General features: G+C 41.1%; 2 protein-coding genes across 4 annotated transcripts in view; both read left to right on the top strand.

Annotated features, from left to right (window-relative positions):
• The window catches only part of LRP12 (LDL receptor related protein 12), a 54235-nt gene extending 50528 nt beyond the window's left edge, over nucleotides 1-3707 (top strand). For both annotated transcript variants that reach the window (XM_054985810.1, XM_054985809.1), the window contains one exon: nucleotides 1199-3707. In XM_054985810.1, coding sequence (XP_054841785.1) covers nucleotides 1199-2059 — 861 coding nt within the window. In that variant the 3' untranslated portion in view covers nucleotides 2060-3707. The remainder of the gene's footprint in view (nucleotides 1-1198) is intronic.
• Nucleotides 3708-10513: 6806 nt separating this feature from the next.
• The window catches only part of DPYS (dihydropyrimidinase), a 51505-nt gene continuing 37384 nt past the window's right edge, over nucleotides 10514-24634 (top strand). For both annotated transcript variants that reach the window (XM_054984545.1, XM_054984546.1), the window contains exons 1-2: nucleotides 10514-10887; nucleotides 23923-24081. In XM_054984545.1, coding sequence (XP_054840520.1) covers nucleotides 10639-10887; nucleotides 23923-24081 — 408 coding nt within the window. In that variant the 5' untranslated portion in view covers nucleotides 10514-10638. The remainder of the gene's footprint in view (nucleotides 10888-23922; nucleotides 24082-24634) is intronic.

Here is a 24634-nt window from a genome sequence, read left to right as displayed (position 1 = left end):
TCAGGAGGTTCTTGTCTGTAGCATGGATGAGCAGTCAGACGCCCCGGGTAAGATCTTTCACCACAGTCTGAAATCTTTAAAAGGAAAAGATCTTTGCTTATCAAAATACAATCTCATTTCACTACAGCACAAGGAAACTGGAAAACTATATCAAAACACTACAGGGTGTTACAGTACTAAGAAAAGAAATAAAACAATGAAGCTAACTAAGTTGCACAGTCACTGATGTTGCCATTGGAAAAATGTATTTCCTTGTATGTTTATAAGAAGTTTGTCTGCATATTCATGCTTCTACCTTACATTTTTGTATCAGTAGATATGTTTTCTATTGGTAATGATATAGGTACTAATAATTCTAAGTATTTCTGCTCTGTAAGACTGCCAACCCACCTTTGAGTTCTTAATGTGCTGCCAATAAATTTTTCCCACATTCTTCTACTTTTTGCCACCACATGGTGGCGCTTAACCTTACTGTATAATGCTCTCCAGTTCCTACCATTATTTGAAATTCTTAATTTAGCCCTTTGGGGCTGTGGCCTTAGGCATGCACTTGTGTGATACTTCCCCATGCAAGGTATTTGTCTCTAACAGAACTTTGTTTCAAAAAAATATTTTCACAAATTTATTATTTAAATTAGGCAAAATAGCCTTGTCTGTTACGAACATGTTGAAGAAATTGTTAAAAGGGTATTCAGACTTAACACTGAAAAACTAGGCCTATTATTCTGGGTACACAAATTTAAAAGTGTGTATAACTTTACAACCCTTGAAAATATTATAGATGAGGACTAGGTTTCTCTGAAGAGCTCCTGTTACAAGTGAGTCTCTCCCTGCTGCCCAGGCCCAAGAGTTTGCCAGTCCATTGTTCCACAGAAAGAAGCAATGGCTGGATTTGCAGAGCAGTGGTACGGATTAATTTGGCCACCAGCACTATCCTAGTAAGCAGTTTGGGAGGTTTAGAGAGAACTCAAGATACCTGAATGAGTTTGTTTAATGAAAATGGTAGTTTCAGAGGCAGGACCAATTTTATTTTCTGTTGACATATTTTAATAAGGAATCACAGATTGCACCTTTATGAACCGACGTCAGCAAACAGTCGGCCAGGAGAAATGAAATAGGTTCTGCGTTCTTCTTAGGTTTGTGCGTGTGTATTTTTTCTCCACAGCCTTTAACTTGTATCTATCAATATTTTTTTCAGGCTTCGGTTTTAGAAAATTTGAGACTGGCAGTGCGATCCCAGCTTGGGTTTACCTCCATTAGGCTTCCAATTGCTGGACGATCAACTAATATTTGGAACCGAATCTTTAATTTTGCAAGATCTCGTCATTCTGGATCCCTGGCATTAGTGTCATCAGATGGAGATGACATTACCAGCCAGGGTGCTAACAGAGAAGGTGAAAGAACTGGCTCTCACCGAAGTCTCTTTTCAGTGGAGTCTGATGATACGGACACAGAAACCGAACGAAGAGACGCAGCAGGCGCAGTTGGTGGGATTGCTGCTACTTTGCCTCAAAAAGTCCCTCCTGTGACTGCAGTGGAAGCCACTGTTGTCTGTGGAACTTCCTCAGTTCAGAATGCCAGCAATAGTGCGGATAGCGGAAGGGAAGCAGCGAGTGCAGAACACCCAAGTTCCAGTCCAGGACGCCATCAGTTCTCTAGTGCACTCAGTCGCATGACTCAAGGGTTACGTTGGGTACGCTTCACTTTAGGGAGATCAAGTTCAGTAAATCAGAGCCAAAGTCCTTTGAGACAGCTTGATAATGGAGTTGGTGGAGGAAGAGATGAAGATGATGATGTTGAAATGCTAATTCCAGTTTCTGATGTAGCATCGGACTTTGACGTGAATGACTGCTCAAGACCTCTGCTTGATCTCACCTCAGACCAAGGACAAGGGCTTCGACAGCCGTATAGTACAACACATAATGGAACACGATCCTGTAATCGGGATGGTCCCTGTGACCGCTGTGGGATGGTACATACTGCTCAGATACCTGACACTTGCTTAGAAGCAACACTGAAAAATGAAACTAGTGATGATGAGGCTTTGCTACTTTGTTAAGAGTACGGATTGAATGGTTGAGATTGTATGCAAGTTGGAGCAATATTGGTGATTGTTTTGTACTTCATAAAGAAAACTGGGGGGGGGGGGGCGTGTTGTTTCCAAAAAAAGAATCCAGGGCAAATCATGATACTTAAAAACATTGTGCATGACTTAACGAATCTGTCATGTGGGCATTTAATGCAAAAGTTTTCCCAATTCAGCATACATAATGTACATCTTTTACAATGTGGTTATTCTTTAAAGGTTATCTTCTGAGGACTTCTGTCACAGCTATGCTTTGTTTTTTTAAAGCTTGTTCAGAGAAGTGACCCTACGTAGCATCTTTATGACGTAAGAAATAGCAAGCAACAAAAGATCTTTGAGGAGTTCTGCAATATGCATATTTCAGACTGTCATCTGACGGTTTGCATGTTGAAGAACTGCAGACGGTTAGCATGCATCTGTTCCTGGTTCCCTTTCACATACTTTAAGGATTAAGACAGGATGAGATAACATGGGAAATGATCCTCAACATCAGATAGGTTTAACGTGGTGTGTAATTCACAACAGAAAGTTGGCTGCTCAACTACTTTTGGCTGCCTGACACTCACTCCAGGTTAACTGGCTAGTTTGTACAGAATATTTATTCCCCTTTGAAGTCAAATCCAATGTACTATTGCCAATATAATTTTAACTGAACATACTAAATGCTGATTATTTCTAAATATTTTTTCCTTTTGTGGTTTATAATATTTTCTCTAATTGTTATTGAATGTCATCATGTTGAGCTTTTTCAAAGGGGTGAGAGACTTTCTCCAACACGCTATATATTTTTTTCTTTTAAGAGTTCAGAAAGCAGTTAACTTAGATATACTGATGGCAAAAAAAATCTTTTGTAGTTTTTATAACATTGACTTTAATAAGTTGCTCTAGTATGGTACAACCAAATAAGGTGTAAAATTCAAAGTAACTTTTCCATCTGTCTTTCAAGATAGATGACTGAAGCAGTTAAAATATGCATTAATTCTTGTATATAATGTGGGTTTTTTAAGCTGAAACAGGTACATGTTACTCAAGAAAATATGTTCCAACTGCTAATGGATCTTTTCCCTAATAGGGTTTTAATTTGTTTGGTCTAAAGGGATTTGCACTAAAATTATATTAAAGTCTCTGAAGAGCTTAGTGCACAAGCACTATCACTTTACTATTCTCTAATACAGCAATTATTATTATATATATAAATATTTCTATGGCTCTGGTCTTAAGTTCTTGCTTTCATCAGTCATTGTTTCTGCAATTGAATTTGCTTTACTAATTTCCTATTTATTCATTGTATTTAAGAGCTGGTTTATCTGGCATCAGTTGTGCTTTTTTTAAAAAAAAAATTCAGTGTATTTCAAGGGGTTTTTGTTTGTTTGTTTCATCACGTTGTCGATGCAAAACATGCCATTGGGAGACAAATGTTCATAGTTTTCAGTTTTGTGACCAGTGGGTGTTTGTTATTACTAGATCATATCGAGAATCTACATCTTTTAAGGAGGTTGAAAAATTTGTCAGTTGCTGTTCTATTTATTCTTTGCCAGTCTAATAGGCTTAATGATTTAGTACGAAAAGTGTATTTGTGTGACTGTGTGCTATTTATTAAATTTCACATAATTTTGCTGAATGTCATTTTAAAGCATGCTTAAAGTCTTGTGGATTTCTTGTCATGTTATGCTGTCGGGAACATTGACAATGTTTTAATATGTATCAAATTAAAAAAAATGTATTGAGTATTTTTAAACACAAGTAGAAAACATGGTATAAATCAAATTGAAGGTGATACTTTAGTCAAAGACCATTAAGAATGTGAGAGAGAATTTCACAAATGTGAAATTAATACACGTTTCTCTGTTGGGAGATTACCTACTTTGACACTGTTAGGGAAATACGGGAGTGTGGTAGACTGAATAGTTTGTTAATTCCTTTGGTGTGTTTGTAAAATGTGGACATGGCCTAGTGATCTAAAATAGTCATATGCCCCACACCAGCATGCAAGTGTTAACAGGCTGTACAAAACGTGGCTTGTTTTGTACTTTATACTAGAAGTTCCCAACTTCTTGATACACGGGACACTTGTATCAGTCCCCCACAAGAATGAAAATAGGAAGCACTGTTCTGTCTTGTACTCAGATGCGTACATATTTCCTCATTCTGCTCCATGATAATAGGCAGCCATCAATCTTACAACAGGGGACTCAGTATCCAAATTCAAAGGACAAAGTAATTTCACGGGTTTCAGCTTTTCATTTCAGTTGCTTATAGCTCTTTTTCAGTTGGAAAGAAAGCCATAGTGGTTTCACCTTGGATAGAAACGGGAAGGAAGGGTGGGGGTGGGGGTTCCAATCAGGTTTGGTGTAGGATGAGTGGGAGGTAGTATATGAGCAGGAGCCAGTTAGGATAACTGGGGCACTACCCTCAACAGGTCCAGATGCCTCCAGCCCCTTCTTGCCTATCAGCAGCTCCTCTCTTAGTCTTTTCTTTCTGGATCTCAACTCCTCATTCAAACCTCTCCAGACAAGGACTCACTTGTGCACAGCCTTTATAAAAAAAAAGTACAGAAGACTGTAAATGTACTTAACCAGCAAGAAATGGAGTGGCTCATAGTCATAATCAGGACATCTTATAGCATTTATACCACATTTGCACTGCATAGTTTGAAGCAATATATTGCATTTTAATTCCTACATGAGATTGCTATGTTAAGGGTTGCTTCAGAAAACTCTCGTAATGGGATGGATTGTTCCCCCCACCCCCCAATGATAATTCTGCTCAACCCATAACAAATTGGTTGAGTGAATCATTCTCTGTGCACACTAAATTATTGTCATGGCAAATTTTCACAATGCGGGTTGTGGAGTAACACAGTGAATAATGTTTACTGTAAGTAGAGGAAATGTGCAAGCATTGAGAGGGACAGCAAAACATCCAGCCAGGAGGAGCATAGACATGTAACCATTTAATTGGATTCTGTGTTCAAACTACTGGTCCCCAAGTTGGGAGATATGCAACGTCTTCACTGTGAGCAAAATTCCTCTACACGTGAAAATCCAAACGCAAACTTGTTGTGATCTGCAGTAGATCTACAAAGTGGATAGCACTGCACAGTTGTTTTCACAGGAGAAGAAACTTCAGATTACAGCCCTGAGTATAAAGATACAGTTTTATGTTACAGGCAAGGTAAGTGATTTTTGGTATGGGATGTGTGCCAGTTTTCTCTAATGATTCACTATCCTGGTTCAGGTGCTGAAGGCCATTACCAAATACCACAGTTACTGTTCAACTAGACCCATCAGTGTGTTAGTTTCAACAAGGTATGTTAATATTCCATACAGTTCTGTTCTCCGTGGATCTCAACAGAAAAGGTTATCTCATGAGGTTGCAGTTAAGCACATTGGTCCAAAGCAAAATCCAAAAACAAAAGCGCCATGGTACCTTTTATTAAGATTGACCAGAATGAAATATTATTTTGAGTTGGTCTTAATAAAAGATATTATGTGGCTTTTGTTTATGGAGTCTCATCTTGCCACATGACCGAAAACAAAGGGCTTGTGCAGATACAGGGAAGCTGGAACCCAGTGCAAGGAGGCAGCAGCAAAGGAAGGCCTGGCCTCTTTGCCCTGTCCGTTGGCTCTCCAGCTGGCTGGCCACTGAGTGAAGTATGATGCTGGAATAGATAGACCACTGGTTAGATCCTGCAGGATTCTTCTTCTGTTCTTGGGCTACACAAGTTTACTACCCTTGTCTTTTGGTTTTCGAACCTTCCCCGAAGCAACTCGCCCTCGCCACTCATTGCAGATGATGATGGTTTGCTGTTACAGGTAACGTAGCTCGAGGATAAATATTCTGTAAGACAGAGGGGTCATTATCCCACTTCTAGGCTAGTCAAACGTATTACTGTACAGAACACTGACTCTCTGATTTGAGAGCATGTATTACCCACACAACATTTCCCTATACATATTCAAGATGCCATTTTTGCAGAATTCATCTTTTTCCATTCAGATGATTTTATTGTTTAAGATATATTCTCAAATGTGTGTCTTGAATTTACAGTGTTTGAATTTTCTGTCTCAAACCACTGAAGCAAGTATGCTCCTGCTTAAAACTGAAATTTACCAGTGGCACTAAACAACTCTAATTGTAAATACGGATGCCGTTTGTGGTGAATCCCAGCCTTAGTCTTGCATACAGAAGTTAAGATGCTTGGGAAAGGGAGATCATTTGGGTTTTGTGGATTATTTTCTAACGATCATGGATACTGTCGTTCTAAACCACTGTGCAATATACATGGGGCAATGAGAAAAACCGGGGGGGGGGGGTACTTATTTTTGTTGAGGCTAGTTCAATGGATCTCATCATTAGAGCAAGTGGACCTGAGATTGTCTTAAGACACTGAAAGAGTGAAATGCAGGATGCTTCTTCAAAGGAGAAAACTTATGGGTCTTATTTTGACTACAACAATTAATGAGATTATTTAGCATTCTACCAAATTCTACAGTTAGATCTTACTTTACACTGCCAGGGTGGTAGCCAATCCAATGTAGTAGCTAAAACGTTTGAGTTTGCATGTGGGAAACGGGTTTAAATCTCCAGATGCCCATGAAGATCATTGGGGGGTCTTAGACAAACCACACACTCAACCAATCCTACCTCAGAGATGGTGGTGGAGGAGGAATGTGCCATCAAGTCATAGCCAACTTATGGCAATCCCTGCTGGGGTTTTCAAGGCAAGACTAACAGAAGTGGTTTGGCATTGCCTGCCTCTGCATAGTGACCCTGATCTTTGGAGGTCTCCTGTTCAATGACTAACCAAAGCCAACGTGCTTAGCTACTGAGATCTGACATGGTGGGGCTTGTCTGGGCTGTCCAGGCCAGGGCTAGAGAAGCTAAAATAAGGATGTTCTCTTGAGGATACAGACACAATGACAAATTTGAAAAGTTACTAGATTTAGCAAGTACCTTTATGAACTGTAGTGACTTTTTGGTAAGGTTATTTTATTTATTTATACCTCTTTCCTCCCCAGTGGGGACAAAGTGGTTTACATCGTTTTCCTCTTCTCCATTTTCTTTTCACAGCAACCCTGTGTGGTATGTTAGGCTGCAAGTATGTGACTGCTTCATGGTCACCCAGCAAGTTCTCATGGCAGTGTGGAGATTCAGACCTGTTGTCCCAGATACTTGTCCAATACTCTAACCACAACAACATGCTGATAGTAGTTAGCTTTCTTTTTTGAGTTTAGTTTAGAGAACAAAATGCAAGCAACCTTTTTTCCAAGGTATGCTTGGGACATATATTGGGACAGTGCATGTTTGCTATTCATATTTCCATATTTTTTACTGAATAGAATCAAGGCTAGTGTTACCATTTTTTTCTGGTAGAGCTCCTGTGCCTTTTAACAACTGCACAACAAATTCAATAGGTGAAACTTTTCATAGCATATAGATTTGTGGAGGGAGGGGTATTAACCATCTTTTCTGTTCATCATATAAGTTTAAAAGGCTCTCGAGTCCTGAACTCAAGGCAATTTTAGCAACAGTTGATAGAATATCTAATTCTAAGCCCTAGGCCATTTGTTCAGATAGGCTGGTGCTGTACGTACAGCTCCGTCTCCCCTTCTCTGGCAATAATGCTTCATTTGAACTATACAATGTGATTCCACTCGATTGGCTATTTTTCTGAAGATAAATAAGCATTGTTACGGTGTAGGGGAGAGGAGAGTATACTCTACCCTTCAGGGATGATGCTTACCCCATTAAGAATATTACTGAAGACAGCATTTAGATTGCAAACTTATATTACTCTTTTAAGCAATAGGGTTGCCAGATTCCTGCTCTCCATTGCCTGCCCACAATTCAGTAAGCAGCAGGAGAAAAATGGAGAGAACGAACCAGTGTTGCTCACTGTTTGATATTGTTTCCAGGTGAAATGATCAAACCTCACCTTCCAAGACAATGTAGGAACTGACCCAATCTCAATGCGTCCCCATCCCAGGCTCTGACCCTAAACTGTTTCTGAGGACCTCTGGAACTGGCCTGGCTACCCTACTAAGCAGTTAACGCCCTTCTAAGCCCATCAACTTCAATGATGTTAAAAGGGTTAAACTCTACTTAGGATGGCAGTGTGTATATATTTATGTAATGTATTTGTGCAGTACACATGGTCAGAAGACTTGACCTACATGCTATCTGTAATTCCTAACAGAACTAAAGTTCCTAAAGAACATCAGAAAAACACACTATGTCAAATGAAGAGGGCCTGACAGCAAGATAATGATGTCTTGTGAGTCCATTGAAGTCAATAGGCTTATGGCAAAACTAGATGTTGCAGAGACCACTGGTCTGAACCATGGATGCTGACACTTTAGAAATGAATCTGGCCATTGAAAATGTTGTAGTGGCCTAATCCTGCTCAAGCACTCTCCCCCCTCTTTTTCAAGTGCTAAAGCAGCGGGTGGGGGGCTGTTCCAGCGCTTGAAAAGGTGCACTGGAGGATACAACATTTCCTGGTCATGGCATGGTCCGAACTGCACTGCACTGTAATTTTTGTTTGTCTGATGAATTTTCATTGTCAAGATAAAAGTTGCTTGCTTTCTTGAAGACCTGCTGTACCAGCATTTTGCTTACTAGCCTCTCTCGACATACATTTGCTATATCTCCTATAATTTCAGATGTTTACCCCTTTGTTTCATATTCATTTGTTCAATTTGGGGGTGGTCTTTATTGATGAACCTTTAATCTTTAAATTTAAAAAAAAGGCTACGGGCCTATAGCAGTCCTTTAAAGTTACTCATGGGAAATGACAAAGCGCTAAAACTAATTGAGCCCTAAACACAATGTTAAAAAATAGGGTTGTGTTGCCTCAGCAAGGAAGAAATTGAAATTCTTTTTTGAAACTAAATTCCTACTGAAAGTACTTCTGACCTCAACCACCCCCTGCATAAACCCCTCAACCCAATGGATGAACAAGATTTAAGTCCAGTAGCACTTTAAAGACTGACAAGATTTCCAGGGTATAAACTTTTGTGAGTCAAAGCTCCCTTCGTCAGATACAAGCAAGAACAGAGATCCCAGTCGGAATGTGGGAGGGGTGTTGCAAAGAAGGGAGCCAGGATGCAAAGGTGCAGTGCAAAATGTAATCAGCTTGATCAGAGCAGGGGAGAAATGCTTAGTGCAGAAAATCAGCATCTGTGGTGAGGAAGGTAAGAATCCTATGTTCCTATTCAGCCCTGGGCGGTTCATCGTTCTAAATTTGTGAATGAAATCTTGTTTGTCTTTAAGGTGCTAGTGGACTTGAATCTTTGCTGTTCTACTGCAGACCAACATGGCTACCTACTGAAACTAGTAATATATATCTTGAGTTTGCAAATCTAGGCATATTACCTTGGGAGTAAAATGTACATTTTCTTGGTAATTTAATACTTCTCGTAATACTTGGGTCCTTTAAACACTGAGGTCATAACCTGTTGGAAACTGACAAATCCACAGTAAAGGTCTGCAAACTTTTTTTTAAAAAATTGCTCTTTCCCTTCCCTTCAGATAGCACATACTTCAGGGAGCAGTTCAGGAAATGAGATGCTTGTGGTAAAGTATGCTGCTAATTCTGACTGAGAGAAAGTAATGTGATACGCTGAAGGAGAGTCTGTTCTAAAGCTGAGAACTTGTTTTTCAAATACTCATCTCCCACTATTATTGAATGTTAGAGCAATAATTTCACAGATGCAAGAAAAATACTTACGTCCAGGGCTTTTTTTTCTGGGAAAAGAGGTGGTGCAACTCAGTAGGTTGCCCTCAGAGAAAATGGTCACATGGCTGGTGGCCCCGCCCCCTGATCTCCAGACAGAGGGGAGTTGAGATTGCCCTCCGGAGGGCAATCTCAACTCCCCTCTGTCTGGAGATCAGGGGGCGGGGCCACCAGCCATGTGACCATTTTCAAGAGGTTCCGGAACTCCGTTCCCCCGCGTTCTCCCTGAAAAAAAGCCCTGCTTATGTCATTTATTTGTTTGCCTTTCTCACTGAGACTCAAGGCAGATTATATTAGCACAGGCAATATTTATTTATTTATTTATGACTTTTATTCCGCCCTCCCTGCATTTTCAGCAGGCTCAGGGCAGATTACAAATACATAAAGGTTAAAATATATAAAACAGCTATTATAAATTAACAATACTAAAAACATCCAAATTTACACAGTTAAAATACAAGTATATCAAGGACATTTCAATAAACAATGCCATAGGATAAATAAATGCAGGTTTTCAAAGACATAACATTAGCAAAAATCCAATACAAAGCTGAAGAAATGCTGAAACAGAGCATAAACAATTCTAGGATTGACATTAGACAACGTAACATTCTGAGAAGTAGCCCCTCCTCTCTGTCCAGGGGATTCAGCCTAACCACCAGCTCTAGATACTGCCAAAAAATCCACCCCTTCCCTGAGGGTAAAGTTACATAGTCTGGGGCCAGCGGAAGGGAAGGTTACAAGGTTTGCTGCTGCTTTCCTAGAAAGAGTTTCTGCAGACGTTCAGGCAGGGAGAAGGAAAAAGCAGCCAGCCATGCAGAGGATTTTGATCAAAGGAGGGAAAGTTGTGAATGACGACCACTCACAAGTGGCTGATGTGTACATTGAGAATGGGGTCGTGCAGTCAGTGGGGCCGGAGCTGAAGCCAGGATCCCCTACTGGGCTCCAGGTGGTGGATGCTACCAACAAGCTTGTTCTGCCTGGAGGAATTGACCCCCACACCCACTTGCAGTTCCCCTTCATGGGAACTCAGTCTAAAGACGACTTCTATCAAGGAACAAAGGTAAGCCTGCCTGGGCGGCTCTTTCCTCCCCTTCCAGTTATCCCATTTTAGCTTGGGGTGCAATCTTCATCCTGTTGTAGGCAGAAATGGATTTCACCCACAGCAGCGCCTTTGTATCAGCCATTTTCAATTAACCCCAGCCCTTCTGCCCTGGGATTTAATCTCCTTGCTTTGATTCTCCTGTAAATGTTACAGTTTGTTTAAGGATCTGTACATCCTTGGAACAGAGGGACCGAAGGCTGTGTACTTAGGACTCGAAGTTATACAAGAAGATTCTTCTTCAAATAAGTACATTTATGGGTCTTCGCCCATTCCAATGAAAGGGATTGTTAGAGGAGTCCATTCTCCAATTCTGTAATCACACTCAATTCTACATTGCCAGGGCAAAAGCTGGTATGATGTGTTTACTTGGGGGAAACTTGGATTCAAACCTCCAGTTGTCCAAGTCTGCTTAATGAGTATCACAGGTACATTCTCTGCCACACACTTCAGAGGATTCAAATGTAAATTATAAGAGTCATTAGCTTTATAAAATGCCTTTTTATGAACTGTGGTGACACTCTCCCACCTTTTGTAAAGGCGTTGATTTTGTTTTTTGAGTTTTACTTTAAGAGGACCGAGCAGAACAGAACTGAGCAATGCATTGATGGAGCCAGAGTAGATTTCCACGTTTTCAGGTAGATAACATCAGGGCTAGTGGCGCTAAATTTTATTTCTAGCAAAGCTCCCATCCATTTAGCAACTGCTTTAGAAATTCAGTATGTTAATTTTTCCCCTAGTTAACAGATTATGTGGTGAAAAACTGTAATCTCCTGCTTTCCTACCTCTCATACTGTTCTTAAATACTGAGGAGGCCTACCTAAAAATAATGCAATTTTAGTGATGGCCCACAGATCATCTAAACCCAGAGCAAGCATTCTACAAAGAATGTGCAGACAGAAGCAAAGGCAGAGGAAGACAAATACTGTACTTAGGCAGATACACAGGGAGCTAATGAGGCCAAGAATCTTGCCAGCACTGCAGGAGTTCACTACTGACCTGGCTGGCAAATGTGCAAGTCTCAGAGGCAATGACTGGTATAATCCCTGCCAGTAACCTCCTCCCACACCACCAGCCCCAGTGATACTGCCAGCACACGAATTTGCCACGGCTGGATAAAGAACCAGCTGTGAGGGTGGAGCAAAGTGGTCTGGCATCCAGTTATTGGCATATCCCTATCACTCATCTAAGCCCTAGATCATGGGTCCCTAACCTTTTTGAGCCTGTGGGCACCTTTGGATTCATAGTAGTGGGCCCAACCACAAAATAGCCATTGCAGGAGGCAAAGCCAACCACCGAATGTCAGGGAGTGAGCTTATGCAAAATTCTAATGGTAACTCTTGAGCACTTCAAGCAGAAGCTCTGTTTAACAGGACACCTTTTAAAATGAACCTAATGTTTTATGTTTTTTGCAGATACACAGTTTGCCTTCAGTCACTCCCTGAAGATCCTTTAGCTGAAGTGGAGGCTGCTCCCAAAGCAGAATTTTAAAAAATCTGCTTAGCCAATCAGAAGCCCTTCTGGGCACCCCCCCCCCCCAAATCTGGCCTACTTTCTAAAAACACTAGGCACATGCCAGAAAAGGTGTGATCAGGCACACGGGCACCATGTTGGGGACCCCTATCCTAGATAATGTGTTTGGAGGGGGAGTGCTGTCTTTGCTCAGTTCTATCTCCTCTACTATTGTCAATAATGGCTTTTTACCCCCCAAAAATCCAACTGAGTAGTAGGAATGTTGCAAACTTTGACACAAACATGCTGGCTAGGTCAGCTTACCATTGATAGAGTTGTGAAGTATTCTGTTTTAACAAATGATTTAATTTTTTTCCTTCTCAGTTTTATTTAATTAACTACTAACCAGCTCACTAGATCTAGGGAAATACCAGCTGAATTCCCAGATGCTAGGACAAAGAGGAAAATATTGCAGCTTGCGCACTCCAGTGGTTTCCTTCCATTTACAGAATACAAGATCTATGTATTCCCTGATCTTTCTGCTGAGTCCCTTTCAAAGCGCAGAAAACTGAAGTTTGTTACAAGGACACTCACAGCAGCTAATAGTTGCTGCAAGCAACTTCAAGCAACGTAGCGGTAAACATCCAGGGAAAAACTCTCACTGCTTCTGATGTGGTCATGGGTCATGGCTTGCTAGAATCTCTGAATCTGGATATATCAATGGAAATCTCTAATAAGTCACAGAAATGTAAACTGGACAGCATCTTGACCTCTCAGAAATGAAACAAAAGCCAATTCAGTAACTTTCTAATATTTTGATTTTAAGCTTTCACATCATAGCCTGATCCTGAATCATTCTTTCACTTCTGTGCATCTTTGATAACCATGGATCATATTAATCATCGAGGTAACTGAGATCAGAGTAAGCGAAGGACAGGGAGTGAAGAGAAGAAAGTGATGTTACAGTCTATTTGGTTTGACTCCAATCGAATTGAAGCAGATTCTCCAATAGTATGTGCATCTCAACAATAGTACTGAGTCTCTGAAGAGATGTGCTAATGTCCTCCGCAGCACAAAGAGATCAAGAGTCTTTCGTCATGTTCCTGATTTGTTCTGAGGCAACAGATCCTGCTCTTATTTAGAGACCATGACCTCAATAATGAGTATGGCACAGACTATTCTTGAAAATTTATTCTTAATGTTAATGACATATTAGGTTATTTAAGATGGGCTGGGGGGTTCTTATAGTTTGTAGTTTGAGCTATTTATGGTTTTAGGTTTGAAGCCTCCGGTAGAGGAAAACAGTTCCTTCTTTCCGGATTTTCTCCAGTCTCCTGGAGGATGGACCCCTTAGGGGATCCTTTTTTTCAGTTTTTTTGTTTGTTAAGTTTCCTTTTTTTGCAGTGGGTTAATTGAGAACTGCTCTGTCTGACAGACAGTCAAGAGGCTTTGGGCCAGCCTGTTATTAGTTATAAAAGGTTGTTTTATTCTTCTCCTTTTTAATTCATTGTTCAGCAATGTGTTTGCTTTTTTAACTAATGTTTAGTGTTGCCACAGTCTTATTGGATGTTTTTGCAATATTTTTACCTGTTGGTCATCTCAGCTGTTATGGTTGCTCATTCATTAGATTAACCAAATTTTATCTAAAGGTAGTTATTTTACTGTCTTCTTTCCACTACTTATTCCTAATACAAAGGGTAAATGTATCCATTCTGGCCATTGATAGAGTTATGAAGTATTCTGTTTTAACAAATGATTTAATTTTTTTCCTTCTCAGTTTTATTTAATTAACTACTAACCAGATATGAGTTTATTAATATGCAATTACTGGTGACTATTGTCAATCCTATTTGCAAATTAATTTCTTGGAACACTGTTCTTGCTCTCAGTATCCCCAAAGGAATCCACAGCCTCTTTCAATGAAAGTAGCTGGAGTGGCGCATCCAAATGGTCCTCCGTTACAAATTATGAGTAATTTTAGTGATTTTCCCAAAGATTCCAACAGCCAATCCATTTATCAATATGAATCATTATTAACATGGATAAAATTTTTGATTCCTGTTCTCATTAATGAATTTGTCAATAGCTAATAAAGTTAAACTTTTATCTATGAATTGTAGAGGGCTAAAAAATAAAATTAAACTTAAAGGAATTCAAACCAATCTCACTAAATTAAGACTAGACACTGTGTTCCTCCAAGAATCACATCTTAAGCCTAGTTCTAGCCTGGTTCTAGCCAGATGGTTTGCCCAGCAATTTCATGAGGCAGAATCTACTAAACTGCATGGGGTGGCAATCCTGCTTTCCAGAAAAGGTAGATTCTCTCTTAAAGAAACTGAATTAGACCCACAAGGTCATTACCTCTTTCTTACATGTTCTTTGGAGGAAAGACATTACTCTTGCATCACTTTATGCCCCAAACTGTAATCAAATTTCCTTTTTGAATGAGATCTTCTCTAAATTGATCTCTTTTGGTATGAGTGATTTCTTAATAGGTGGTGACTAGGGATGTGCGTTTCGGCTTTCTGAATGCCGAAAGAAAGCCGAAACAAAAGTGTTTCGGCTTCTTTCGGGTTAGCCGAAACGTTTCGGAGAAAGCCGAAACGTTTCGGCTAGCCGAAAGAAAAAAAGAAAACGAGAGAAAAGCCGAAACGTTTCGGCTTCTTTCGGCTTTCTTTCGGCTTTTCAATGGGAAAATGCCTCCGTATTCCCGGACGTCTGGGGGAGGCATTTTCCCACCGAATCAGCCCAATATTGGTGGGGACCTTCCTCTAACCTCTCTCTAACAGCTTTAGGTTACACAGCAGGGGGGCACACCAAAGGGCATGGCAGCAGTATCTTACACAAAAATAACACAACTCACTTAACATCAGAGAATCACAAAAGCACAATTCCTGTCAAAAACAATTTATTTCTTGAACAGCTTTAGGATACACAGCAGGGGGGCGCACCAAAGGGCATGATAGAAGTGTACTACACAAAATAATACAACCCACTTCACCGTTTTTGACAGCAGTTGCGTTTGTGTGATTCTCTGATGTGAAGTGAGTTGTGTTATTTTTATGTAGTACACTGCTTTCATGCCCTGTTGTGCCTTCCTACTGTGTAACCTAAAGCAGTTAAGGAAATAAAGTGCTTTTGACAGCAATATTTTGGGGTGATTCTCTGATGTTAAGTGAGTTGTGTTATTTTTGTGTAAGATACTGCTGCCATGCCCTTTGGTGCGCCCCCCTGCTGTGTATCCTAAAGCTGTATCTTACACAAAAATAACACAACTCACTTAACATCAGAGAATCACAAAAGCACAATTCCTGTCAAAAACACTTTATTTCTTGAACAGCTTTAGGATACACAGCAGGGGGGCGCACCATGAAATGCCCCCCCCAAGTGGGAGCAGTCTGAGCCTTGGTGGGGGGTGGGAGGAAGGGTGGGAGAAGGGCCCCAGAGGGTTGGGGGGCATTTTGCATGCAAAATGCCACCCCTGGCAAGACAAGCCTCCCCCAGCTGTCAGTGGTAGAGAAAAGAGCACCTACTTGGGGAGGCCATGAAATGGCCCCCCCAAGTGGGAGCAGTCTGAGCCTTGGTGGGGGGTGGGAGGAAGGGTGGGAGAAGGGCCCCAAAGGGTTGGGGGGCATTTTGCATGCAAAATGCCACCCCTGGCAAGACAAGCCTCCCCCAGCTGTCAGTGGTAGAGATTAGAGCACCTACTTGGGGAGGCCATGAAATGGCCCCCCCAAGTGGGAGCAGTCTGAGCCTTGGTGGGGGGTGGGAGGAGGGGTGGGAGAAGGGCCCCTGAGGGCTGGGGGGCATTTTGCATGCAAAATGCCACCCCTGGCAAGACAAGCCTCCCCCAGCTGTCAGTGGTAGAGATGAGAGCAGAGCACCTACTTGGGGAGGCCATGAAAGAAGATGAGCAGCAGCATGCTAACAATATGTTGCTCCTTCGCTTTCTTATGGGAGGATAGGGGGACCTGCTTTGGGGGGCCATAACATGGCCCCCCAAAGTCCAATCGGTCTGAAACTTGGGGAGTTTTTAGAGAGGGGTTAGAGGAAGGTCTCCACCAATTTTGGGCTGATTCGGTGGGAAAATGCCTCCCCCAGACGTCCGGGAAGACGGAGGCATTTTCCCATTGAAAAAGCTGAAAGCCGAAAGCCGAAACAAAGCCGAAAGCCGAAAGCCGAAACGGCTGGCCGTTTCGGCTTTCGGCTTATTCGAAAGGGATTCTTCTTTCGGCTTTCGGCTTTCAGCTTTAGCCGAAATTTTTTGGCTTGCACACCCCTAGTGGTGACTTTAATCTCATAGCTGATAACACAATAGATAGGACCAGGCCGTAAGCATATTTAACAAATACTGCTAAAGGCCCTTCTGAATTAAATCTTTCTTTGGCAAATTTGGATTGGAAGATATATGGTGAGTTCAACATTCTAAAGAACGGGACTATCCCTACTATTCTGCACGCGATGATGTTCATACCAGAATAGATTACATCTTAATTTCTAGAAATCTAGTAGATCTGGTTCATTCTGCATCCATTGGCCAAAGAATTCCTGGTTAGATTGTGTACTAAAAATGTGCAAGGAAGATACTAATACTGCAAGATGGAGATTCAACATTTCACTCTAAAAATTCAGAAATTACATCCTCTATACAGGCATATTTTAAAGATAATGCTGACTGTGGAGTCAATTCTGCAATAACATGGGATGCAATGAAAGCTGTAGCTAGGGGGGAAATCATATCTTTGGCCTCTTCCTATAAAAGGGAGAAGGAAAGGGCAAGAGGGGAAATCATCTCCAAAATAACCAGTTTGGAACAAAAGCATAAATTGATGGGAAGTAAAATATCTCCAAAGTTGCAAGCTGAGAGGAAAATCATAGAAACATTGGAAACTTCTAAGATCCAAAAGGACCTTTTATTCCTAAAATAGAAGTATTGGCATTCTCATCCCAGGTCTTTGAGCCTTTTTAGCCTGGAAAGATACGCAAAAGAAATCCTCAAGTTTTATCAACCAAATTACTGGCCTGAATTAAAAAAAAATTGTAACAAAATCTTCTCAAACCCACCCCAAACAGTTCCTATTTTTATGATGTAGATATATCATTAGCTGTAGTTCTATCCATGATTGTAAATTTAGTTGGCCCGTTGTTCTTTAATTATTTAGTAATTCTTTTTTAAAAAACATATATTTTATTGGTTTTCCATATAGATAGAAAGAAAGATGGAAAAAGAGAAAGGAAAAAAAGCAAGAAAAAAGAATACAAAAATTTCATTAGGCTTGCTTATATCAACATTCTAGTTCTCCAGATCTCATATTTTATCTTAACACAAAATTGACTGTGATTTCTGATATTTCTTGTAGTATTGCCTTACTACGTTTTAGTCTTTATATTTATCTTTAATCCATTTGTAGAAGGAAGTCCATGGGACAAAAAAGTTTTCTTCCATTTGTCCTTTCATTAATGAAGTTAACTTGTCCATTTCTGCAGTGTCCATTATCTTCACTATTAATTCCTCTTGCTGAGGTATTATTTGACATTTCCAGTAAGACACTAATAAAATTCTGGCCGCTGTTACTACATGAATTGTGAAGCGCTTCAGTTCTTTTTTCATATCTGGCATACAGTTTAGCAAAAATGTCTCTGGTTTAAGGGGAATTGAAATCTGTAAAATAGTTTGCAATAATACTGTGCACCATTATCCAAAATCTATGCACCTCCTTACAGGACCACCACATATGAAAAAATGTCCCTGTATGTTTCCCACATTTCCAACACTTATTTGACATGTTTTTATACATTTTAGCAAGTCTGTCCGGTGTTAGATACCATCTGTAAAACATCTTACATAAATTCTCAATGGGCTTAGAAAGATGTAACTATGTTTAGGAATCAGCTCGCCCCATGGGAATTTTTGTTGTCTATACATGCTGTGTGTTTGCCCTCTGTGATGCCAGCCCTCTGAAAGTGAGACAACATTCCTTGCCTTTTCACAACAGCATACTGAATCTGCAGGATCCAATCCATTGTGTTTCTATTTATGATCCCGTCTGCATTATGCTCTCGTTTGATGAAGAGGATTGCTGGGAAATCAGCCTATGATACTTACTGCCTCCTGAGTTAGGGTTATGAACCTTACCGCAAGGGAATATCCCATTTAAAATAAATAACGTGTAATGTTTAAAGAAAACCGAAATCAGACAAGCTTGTAAAAAATTAGCCAGAGACCACCCTATTCCAAGGTCAGCTAGTCTTTGGCAGAAGTTATGCAAAGGAGTAAGGCTACTGTTGGTTGATGTCTAATTGTGGAAATAATACAGAGTCCCTAACTGACTCTCCTTCCCTTTCTTCCTTCCTTAGAATGTCTTGTTTTATGCTTCATTTATTAAAATCCCCTGCCTCTGCTTTTTTTAAAGCAGTGGCCAATTTACGATAAAAAAAATAACATACCCAATAACCAGGGCTCATTTCGAGGGGTAACGCACAGGAACGCAGTTCCAGCAGTTCCCCAAAGAGGTCACATGTCACATGGCCTCACCCACCAGACTCTCAGCCATTTTGGGCCCGTTTCAACCTGGATTGGGTCCAAAACAGCCTGGATCAGGCCTCTGACGGGTGGTGGATCACTCTCCCGCTCAGCAGCGGCCCAATCCTGACCATTTTGGGCCCCTTTTCAGCCATTTTCAGCCCCTTTTTGCCATTTTGAGCCCAATTTCAGCCCTGAATGACCAGGATTGGGTCCAAAACAGCCAGAATAGGTGATGTCAGGGAGTGTGGCATATGCAGATCAGTTATACTAATGACACTTCTGGTGATGGCAAGAGGCGTGTCATATGCTAATGAGTTGTGCTAATGAGTTCCTCCAGCTCTTTTTCTACGAAATGATCCCTGCCAATAACATTTACCTGACATAAATAATGGAGGCCATCCAGAGAAACACCCAATCCAACAAGTTACACCCCTCCAGCAGCATGATGCTTACATTGTCTTTGGATGGACAGCGGAGTGGGGGCTTTTTTGCCATGCTATTCCAGAGTATTAAAGCCACACTTTACACACCCATATGCTGTTCTTTGGGGGTGGGCTCACTTCCCACACCCCAAGAGTAGATTTCAGGAGGTTCGGTATACTACATCATGAGAGGATATGCAGGAAATTCCTGCCTCTCAAGCTTTACTCTGCTTACTGATTTCTGGATGATCTTGAAAGAAAATTTTAGGTTTGTAGGCAGGACGTTCAAGATTCCAGAATAGTGTTTTCGGAAATATTACCTGTTCCACATGCAAGAGTATGGATGAGACAGTAGTAACAGGGGAAAGGGTTTATTTTTGTTAGGCAACGGAGAATGTTTTGAGATAAACCAGCCCTATACAAGACAGGGTCTACTTGAAGTGAACACCATGGGGTTCAATGTAAAAAAGTGTATAGTGGTGCTAATAGGGGTCAAAAAAAGCTAACTTTACATATATATGGGTGAAACCTGGGGGTGACTGATTAGGAATACGATTTTGGGGTCATAGAGGTTAACTCAATAAAAATGTTAATTTCGTGTGTGGCAGCAGTTGCAGAAAATCTATGCCAGGAATGATTAAAAGAGTCCACATACAGAGCTGTGGTGTGACTGCCTTTGGAATACTATACATGGAAGCATATTGCAGAGCTGGGAATGGTGCCAAAAGGCAACCAAAATGATCAAGGAACTTGAGCTCCTTCCCTATGAGGAAATACTAAATCAGTTCGATCTGTTAATCTCTCTTCTCACAGAATTTATCCTAATTTTCAATCATGTTGTTTATGAAACCGCAAGGAAATAATTTTTATCTATACAACAGAAGGGGTGACAGGTCAGCTTTGAAATAGGTAATGCATTACTCAAAGGGCAGAACAAACAAGCCTGCAATTCTGGGGTCCTTTGACATTGTGTTTTGACCATGCAATACTTAATGTCATTTTGTATAATTATTGTTCTAGGCAATCATTAAAAATGCAGAGTTAATCACCAGGATCACAGGGAGGGGGTCAATTTCATACCATGCTTAATTGCAAAAGTGAATTTAAATGTTTGCTTTCAGTGTAATAATTAAAAGCGTGGCATATCTCTATTTGCAGATGTTTAAAAAAAGACCTTGTGGGGCATTAGAGCAGGAAGAAGGTAGATACTCCCTTGTGTATCTTTTTGAAAATGCTTGCAAACCATTTTTGTATTTAAGTACATGACATCAAAGGACTGCATTTTGGTAAATAAAAATCTAACTGTAAAGCTGAAGCAAATCAGAATGAAAAGGTGTGACAAGCCTGATAAACACAGCTCACAAACCTCTGCTGACTAAACATCCACAATTCCTTGGACTATGCTCATTTAACATTGCCTTGAAATCCACAGAGCACGGTAGAAAAGCTGTAATGGCAAAAAAAAAGTTTGATTTTCTAAGGCTAGCAAGAAGAGCAATAGAGAGAACAGTCATTCAAACCCGTTAGTGCTTCTTCTGCCCCAAAATTAATGAGAGAGGCTTTATGGCTAGGATTGCTGGAAAAGTTGATAGGTAACCTAGAGAGTCTCAGCCAGACCATTTTGTGCTTTATAGGTCAAGGAAATCACCTTGAGTAGGGCCAAGAGACAAATTGGTGATGGTTTTAATGTCAGCAAGATAGAACTTTGTGACCTTACAACCTGCCTAATTTGGCAGCAACATTCGGCACCAGCCATACTTTTCAAGCTGTCTTCATGGACAGCCCCATGCAGGCAACTAAGTGCCCGGTCTGCCAGTGGCAATTCTAAACTAGAAGCCTGATATTTTCAGGAGAGTGCCATCCCACCTAAAACTGATTTCTTTGCTCCAAAATATTGGTTCAGTCTCTAACCTGGTTCTGGTAGGCTGGCTTTTGGCTGATGTGCAATAAAGCTAGACTAACTCAGAGCTTAAGGATGCCCTCTTCAATCTAGAATGTGGAGGAGATGAAGATGCACTGGAAAATAAATAGAAATGCCTTGAAAACAACGAAGTGGTGGTATACTCAGCCTGGATCTTACAGAATGTAGATGATGAGAGAAATTACAGGTTTAAAAATTGGCTGACAGAACAGAAATATGGCTGAGACAAAAATCTGTTGCTGGGAGACAGACAAAACAGTTTGTTTTATTTATTTGGATATTTGTAGCCAGGGCTTTTTTTCTGGGAAAAGAGGTGGTGGAACTCAGTGGGTTGCCCTTGGAGAAAATGGTCACATGGCTGGTGGCCCCGCCCCGATCTCCAGACAGAGGGGAGTTTAGATCTCAACTCCCCTCTTTCTGGAGATCAGGGGGCGGGGCCACCAGCCATGTGACCATTTTCAAGAGGTTCCGGAATTCTATTCCACCGCGTTCCAGTTGAAAAGAAGCCCTGTTTGTAGCTCGCTTTTCTCCCCAACGGGGACTCAACAGCAGCTTACAGCTTCATTCTCTTATCCTCCATTTTATCTTTGCATCACTCCTTGTGAGATAGTCTGGACTAAGAGAGAGTGACTGGCCCGAAGATCATCCAGGAAGTTTCCATGGCAGAGTTGATATTCAAATCTGGGTCTCCTAAATTTTAGTTAAATAACGTTAATCTTATTTCTGTTTCTTGGTCATTTTTATATATGATATCCTATATGAGAGAATATTTTCAGTCTTCTTCATGTCCTGTTCTTTCTTTCCAAGCTGTTCTCTATTTTGATCAGAAGAATTCAGGGACTTCCAAACATTAATGCACTGGGATTTCCCTGAGGGCTACAGACTGTTAAGAAGCCAACAGTGCATTTCAATTGTGTGTGTTATGCTGCAATCATTAACCCTGAGCTTCATCTGCCATCACATCTCATTCACTTCGTCCCTTTTGCTTCTCAGTTCTGCACCCCTTCTGCTTCATATTCTCTGTCCTGTTCTTGACTCCTTTCTGTTACTTGGGGATCACTTGCAGCCAGGTTACACTCTCTCCACCCCATTGCCCTCTCTATGGAGAGACACATTTTAAGGAGCTTCAAATGGATTCCTCAGCATCCCACAGGGCCTTGGTTTCTCAAGCAAAGCTCTTTTGCACTGCAGGTGCCATATTTCAAAGTCATCACTTCTACCTCCATCACTGTTCTGCTGATACGCAGATTTGTTTTTCCAGCTCAGCAGGCATAGGGGAAACTGCTCCTGCTTTAATTGTATGCCTAAGGTGCTTCTGGCTCATTTCTTCCCATTCTATAGACCATCTGGTTGGTAAGGCTCAGCAATGGCTCAGTGCTGCAGACTCTCCCATGACAAACCTTGGTTGCAGCGCTGAGCTTCTGCCACCACCCACCAAAAATTCAGTGCAGAGCTTGATAAGCAATCCCTTCTAACTAAGCTGGTAATGATCCTGTTTGCTGCCACTAAGTCCACGTCTGCTCTATAAAATCTATTTGTTTACAACTGCATTGACTGAGAAGGTAGAGTGTGAAACCGAAACCAGCACAGACAGCAGTACAGAACCTAGAATCAAAGAAGTGGGCAGGAGAGGGGGGTCCTACAATGGAGCTCCTATGTATGAATTTAATACCATGTATTTCATCTGGCTGAACATACATGACAATATTCGTCATCTCTGTAAAAAGGCCACTTGCTGCAGATTTAACAAAATTTGTGGTAGGGGATGAGCTTTTGTGAGCCACGGCTCACTTCTTCACTTCTTTGTGTGGCTCACAAAAGCTCATACCCTACCACAAATTTTGTTAGTCTTATAGGTGCTACTGGACTCTTGCTCTTTTCTACTGCTACAGACAAACACAGCTACCCATCTTGATCTGATGTAGATGTATTTAGTTAGTTAAGTCCATTGTTACCCTGCCCTTCCTTCAAGGAGCTCAGAGTGGCATACATTGTTCTCTCTTTCTCTATTTTATCCTCACACCAGCCCTGTGAGATAGGTTAAGCTGAGAGGTGTGACTGTCCCAAGGTCACCTAGCAAATTTCCATGGCAGAGTGGGGATCTGAACCCAGATCTCAAGATCCTTCTGATACTCTACCCATTATACATTGCTAGTTCTCTTTCCTCAGGAACTAGGACACCCAAGAGTAAATAGTTCAAGCTGAAATTAGAGAACTTCTGGCATACTCTTCAGGGTGGCAATTAAAGTGTCCTATTTCTCATCTTAAAGACCAACCAGATTTCCAGGACATGAGCTTTCGAGAGTCAAAACTGGAAATCTAGTTCGTCTTTAAGGTGCTACTGGACCCAAATTTTGCTCTTTTAGTACAGACAGCTACCCACCTAAAACTCTCTCTCATCGTGGCACCTGTCAGATCTGTTTGCACAATTACATGAATTATAATAGAGAAAACTCTCAAAGTGAAAAATTAAGCAGCAGAGCATGATGGGAACTCTAATCTGAGGTGAATTTAAGAATGGTGAAAGTTGGAAATATATACATTTTTGAAGCTCTGCTTTTATTTTGATGTAGCTAAGTGGCAAGAACCTAAAAACATATCTGCAGCACAGGATCTCCTTGCAGTAATTTCATCCATAGCCAGTGCTGACTTGCTTTTTGTTTGTTTGTTTTTAGGCTGCCCTAGCAGGAGGAACCACAATGATCATTGACTTTGCAGTTCCTCAGAAAGGCTGTTCTCTTATTGAAGCCTATGAGAAATGGAGAGGCTGGGCTGACCCCAAAGTTTGCTGTGATTACGCCTTGCACGTGGCAGTAACTTGGTGGAGTGACAAGGTACTGTTAAATAAAAGGAATGTATTACTTTGAAAATGGTCGATCTGTGGCACAGTGGCCACTAGTGGCACAGGAAACCAGTGACTGTGGTGTTCTAAGAGTGATTGACTGTGAGTGGCATCATCAATGCCTGCCGCAGCCACCAGACTAGATACAAAACCCTCCAGAGCATTAGAAAAGAACCGTGCAGAGTGGATTGTAGAGTATGTTAGAATGTTACTCCAAATACTTGACGTGACCAGATGTCCTCTTTTTCAGAGGGCTGGCTGGCTTGCTTGCTTGCCTGTCCTCTGAAATTCCGGGGTTCTGTTTTCATCCAGGAGGCGAGATTTCTGAGCAGCCACAAGGGACTCAGATCTACTAAATCTTAACCAGAGCTGCTGAATCTTAACCTGGTTGTCTGGAGGGAATTCAAGATGATGAGCCATATGAAAGGAGAGCCGAGCCTTGAAAATTCCCTTCCCTCTTGCCCTCTTTTTTGAGGTCCTTTTTGGTCTTCCATAGATGTGGCCACCCTAATATGACTTGTGGCAGCCACCACTGCACTAACAAG

The sequence above is a fragment of the Eublepharis macularius genome, chromosome 7 (assembly GCF_028583425.1).
Source record: "Eublepharis macularius isolate TG4126 chromosome 7, MPM_Emac_v1.0, whole genome shotgun sequence".
Taxonomy (NCBI): Eukaryota; Metazoa; Chordata; class Lepidosauria; order Squamata; family Eublepharidae; genus Eublepharis; species Eublepharis macularius.
The sequence above is the reverse complement of the archived record's forward strand: the minus strand, read 5'-3'. Positions and strand labels throughout refer to the sequence as shown.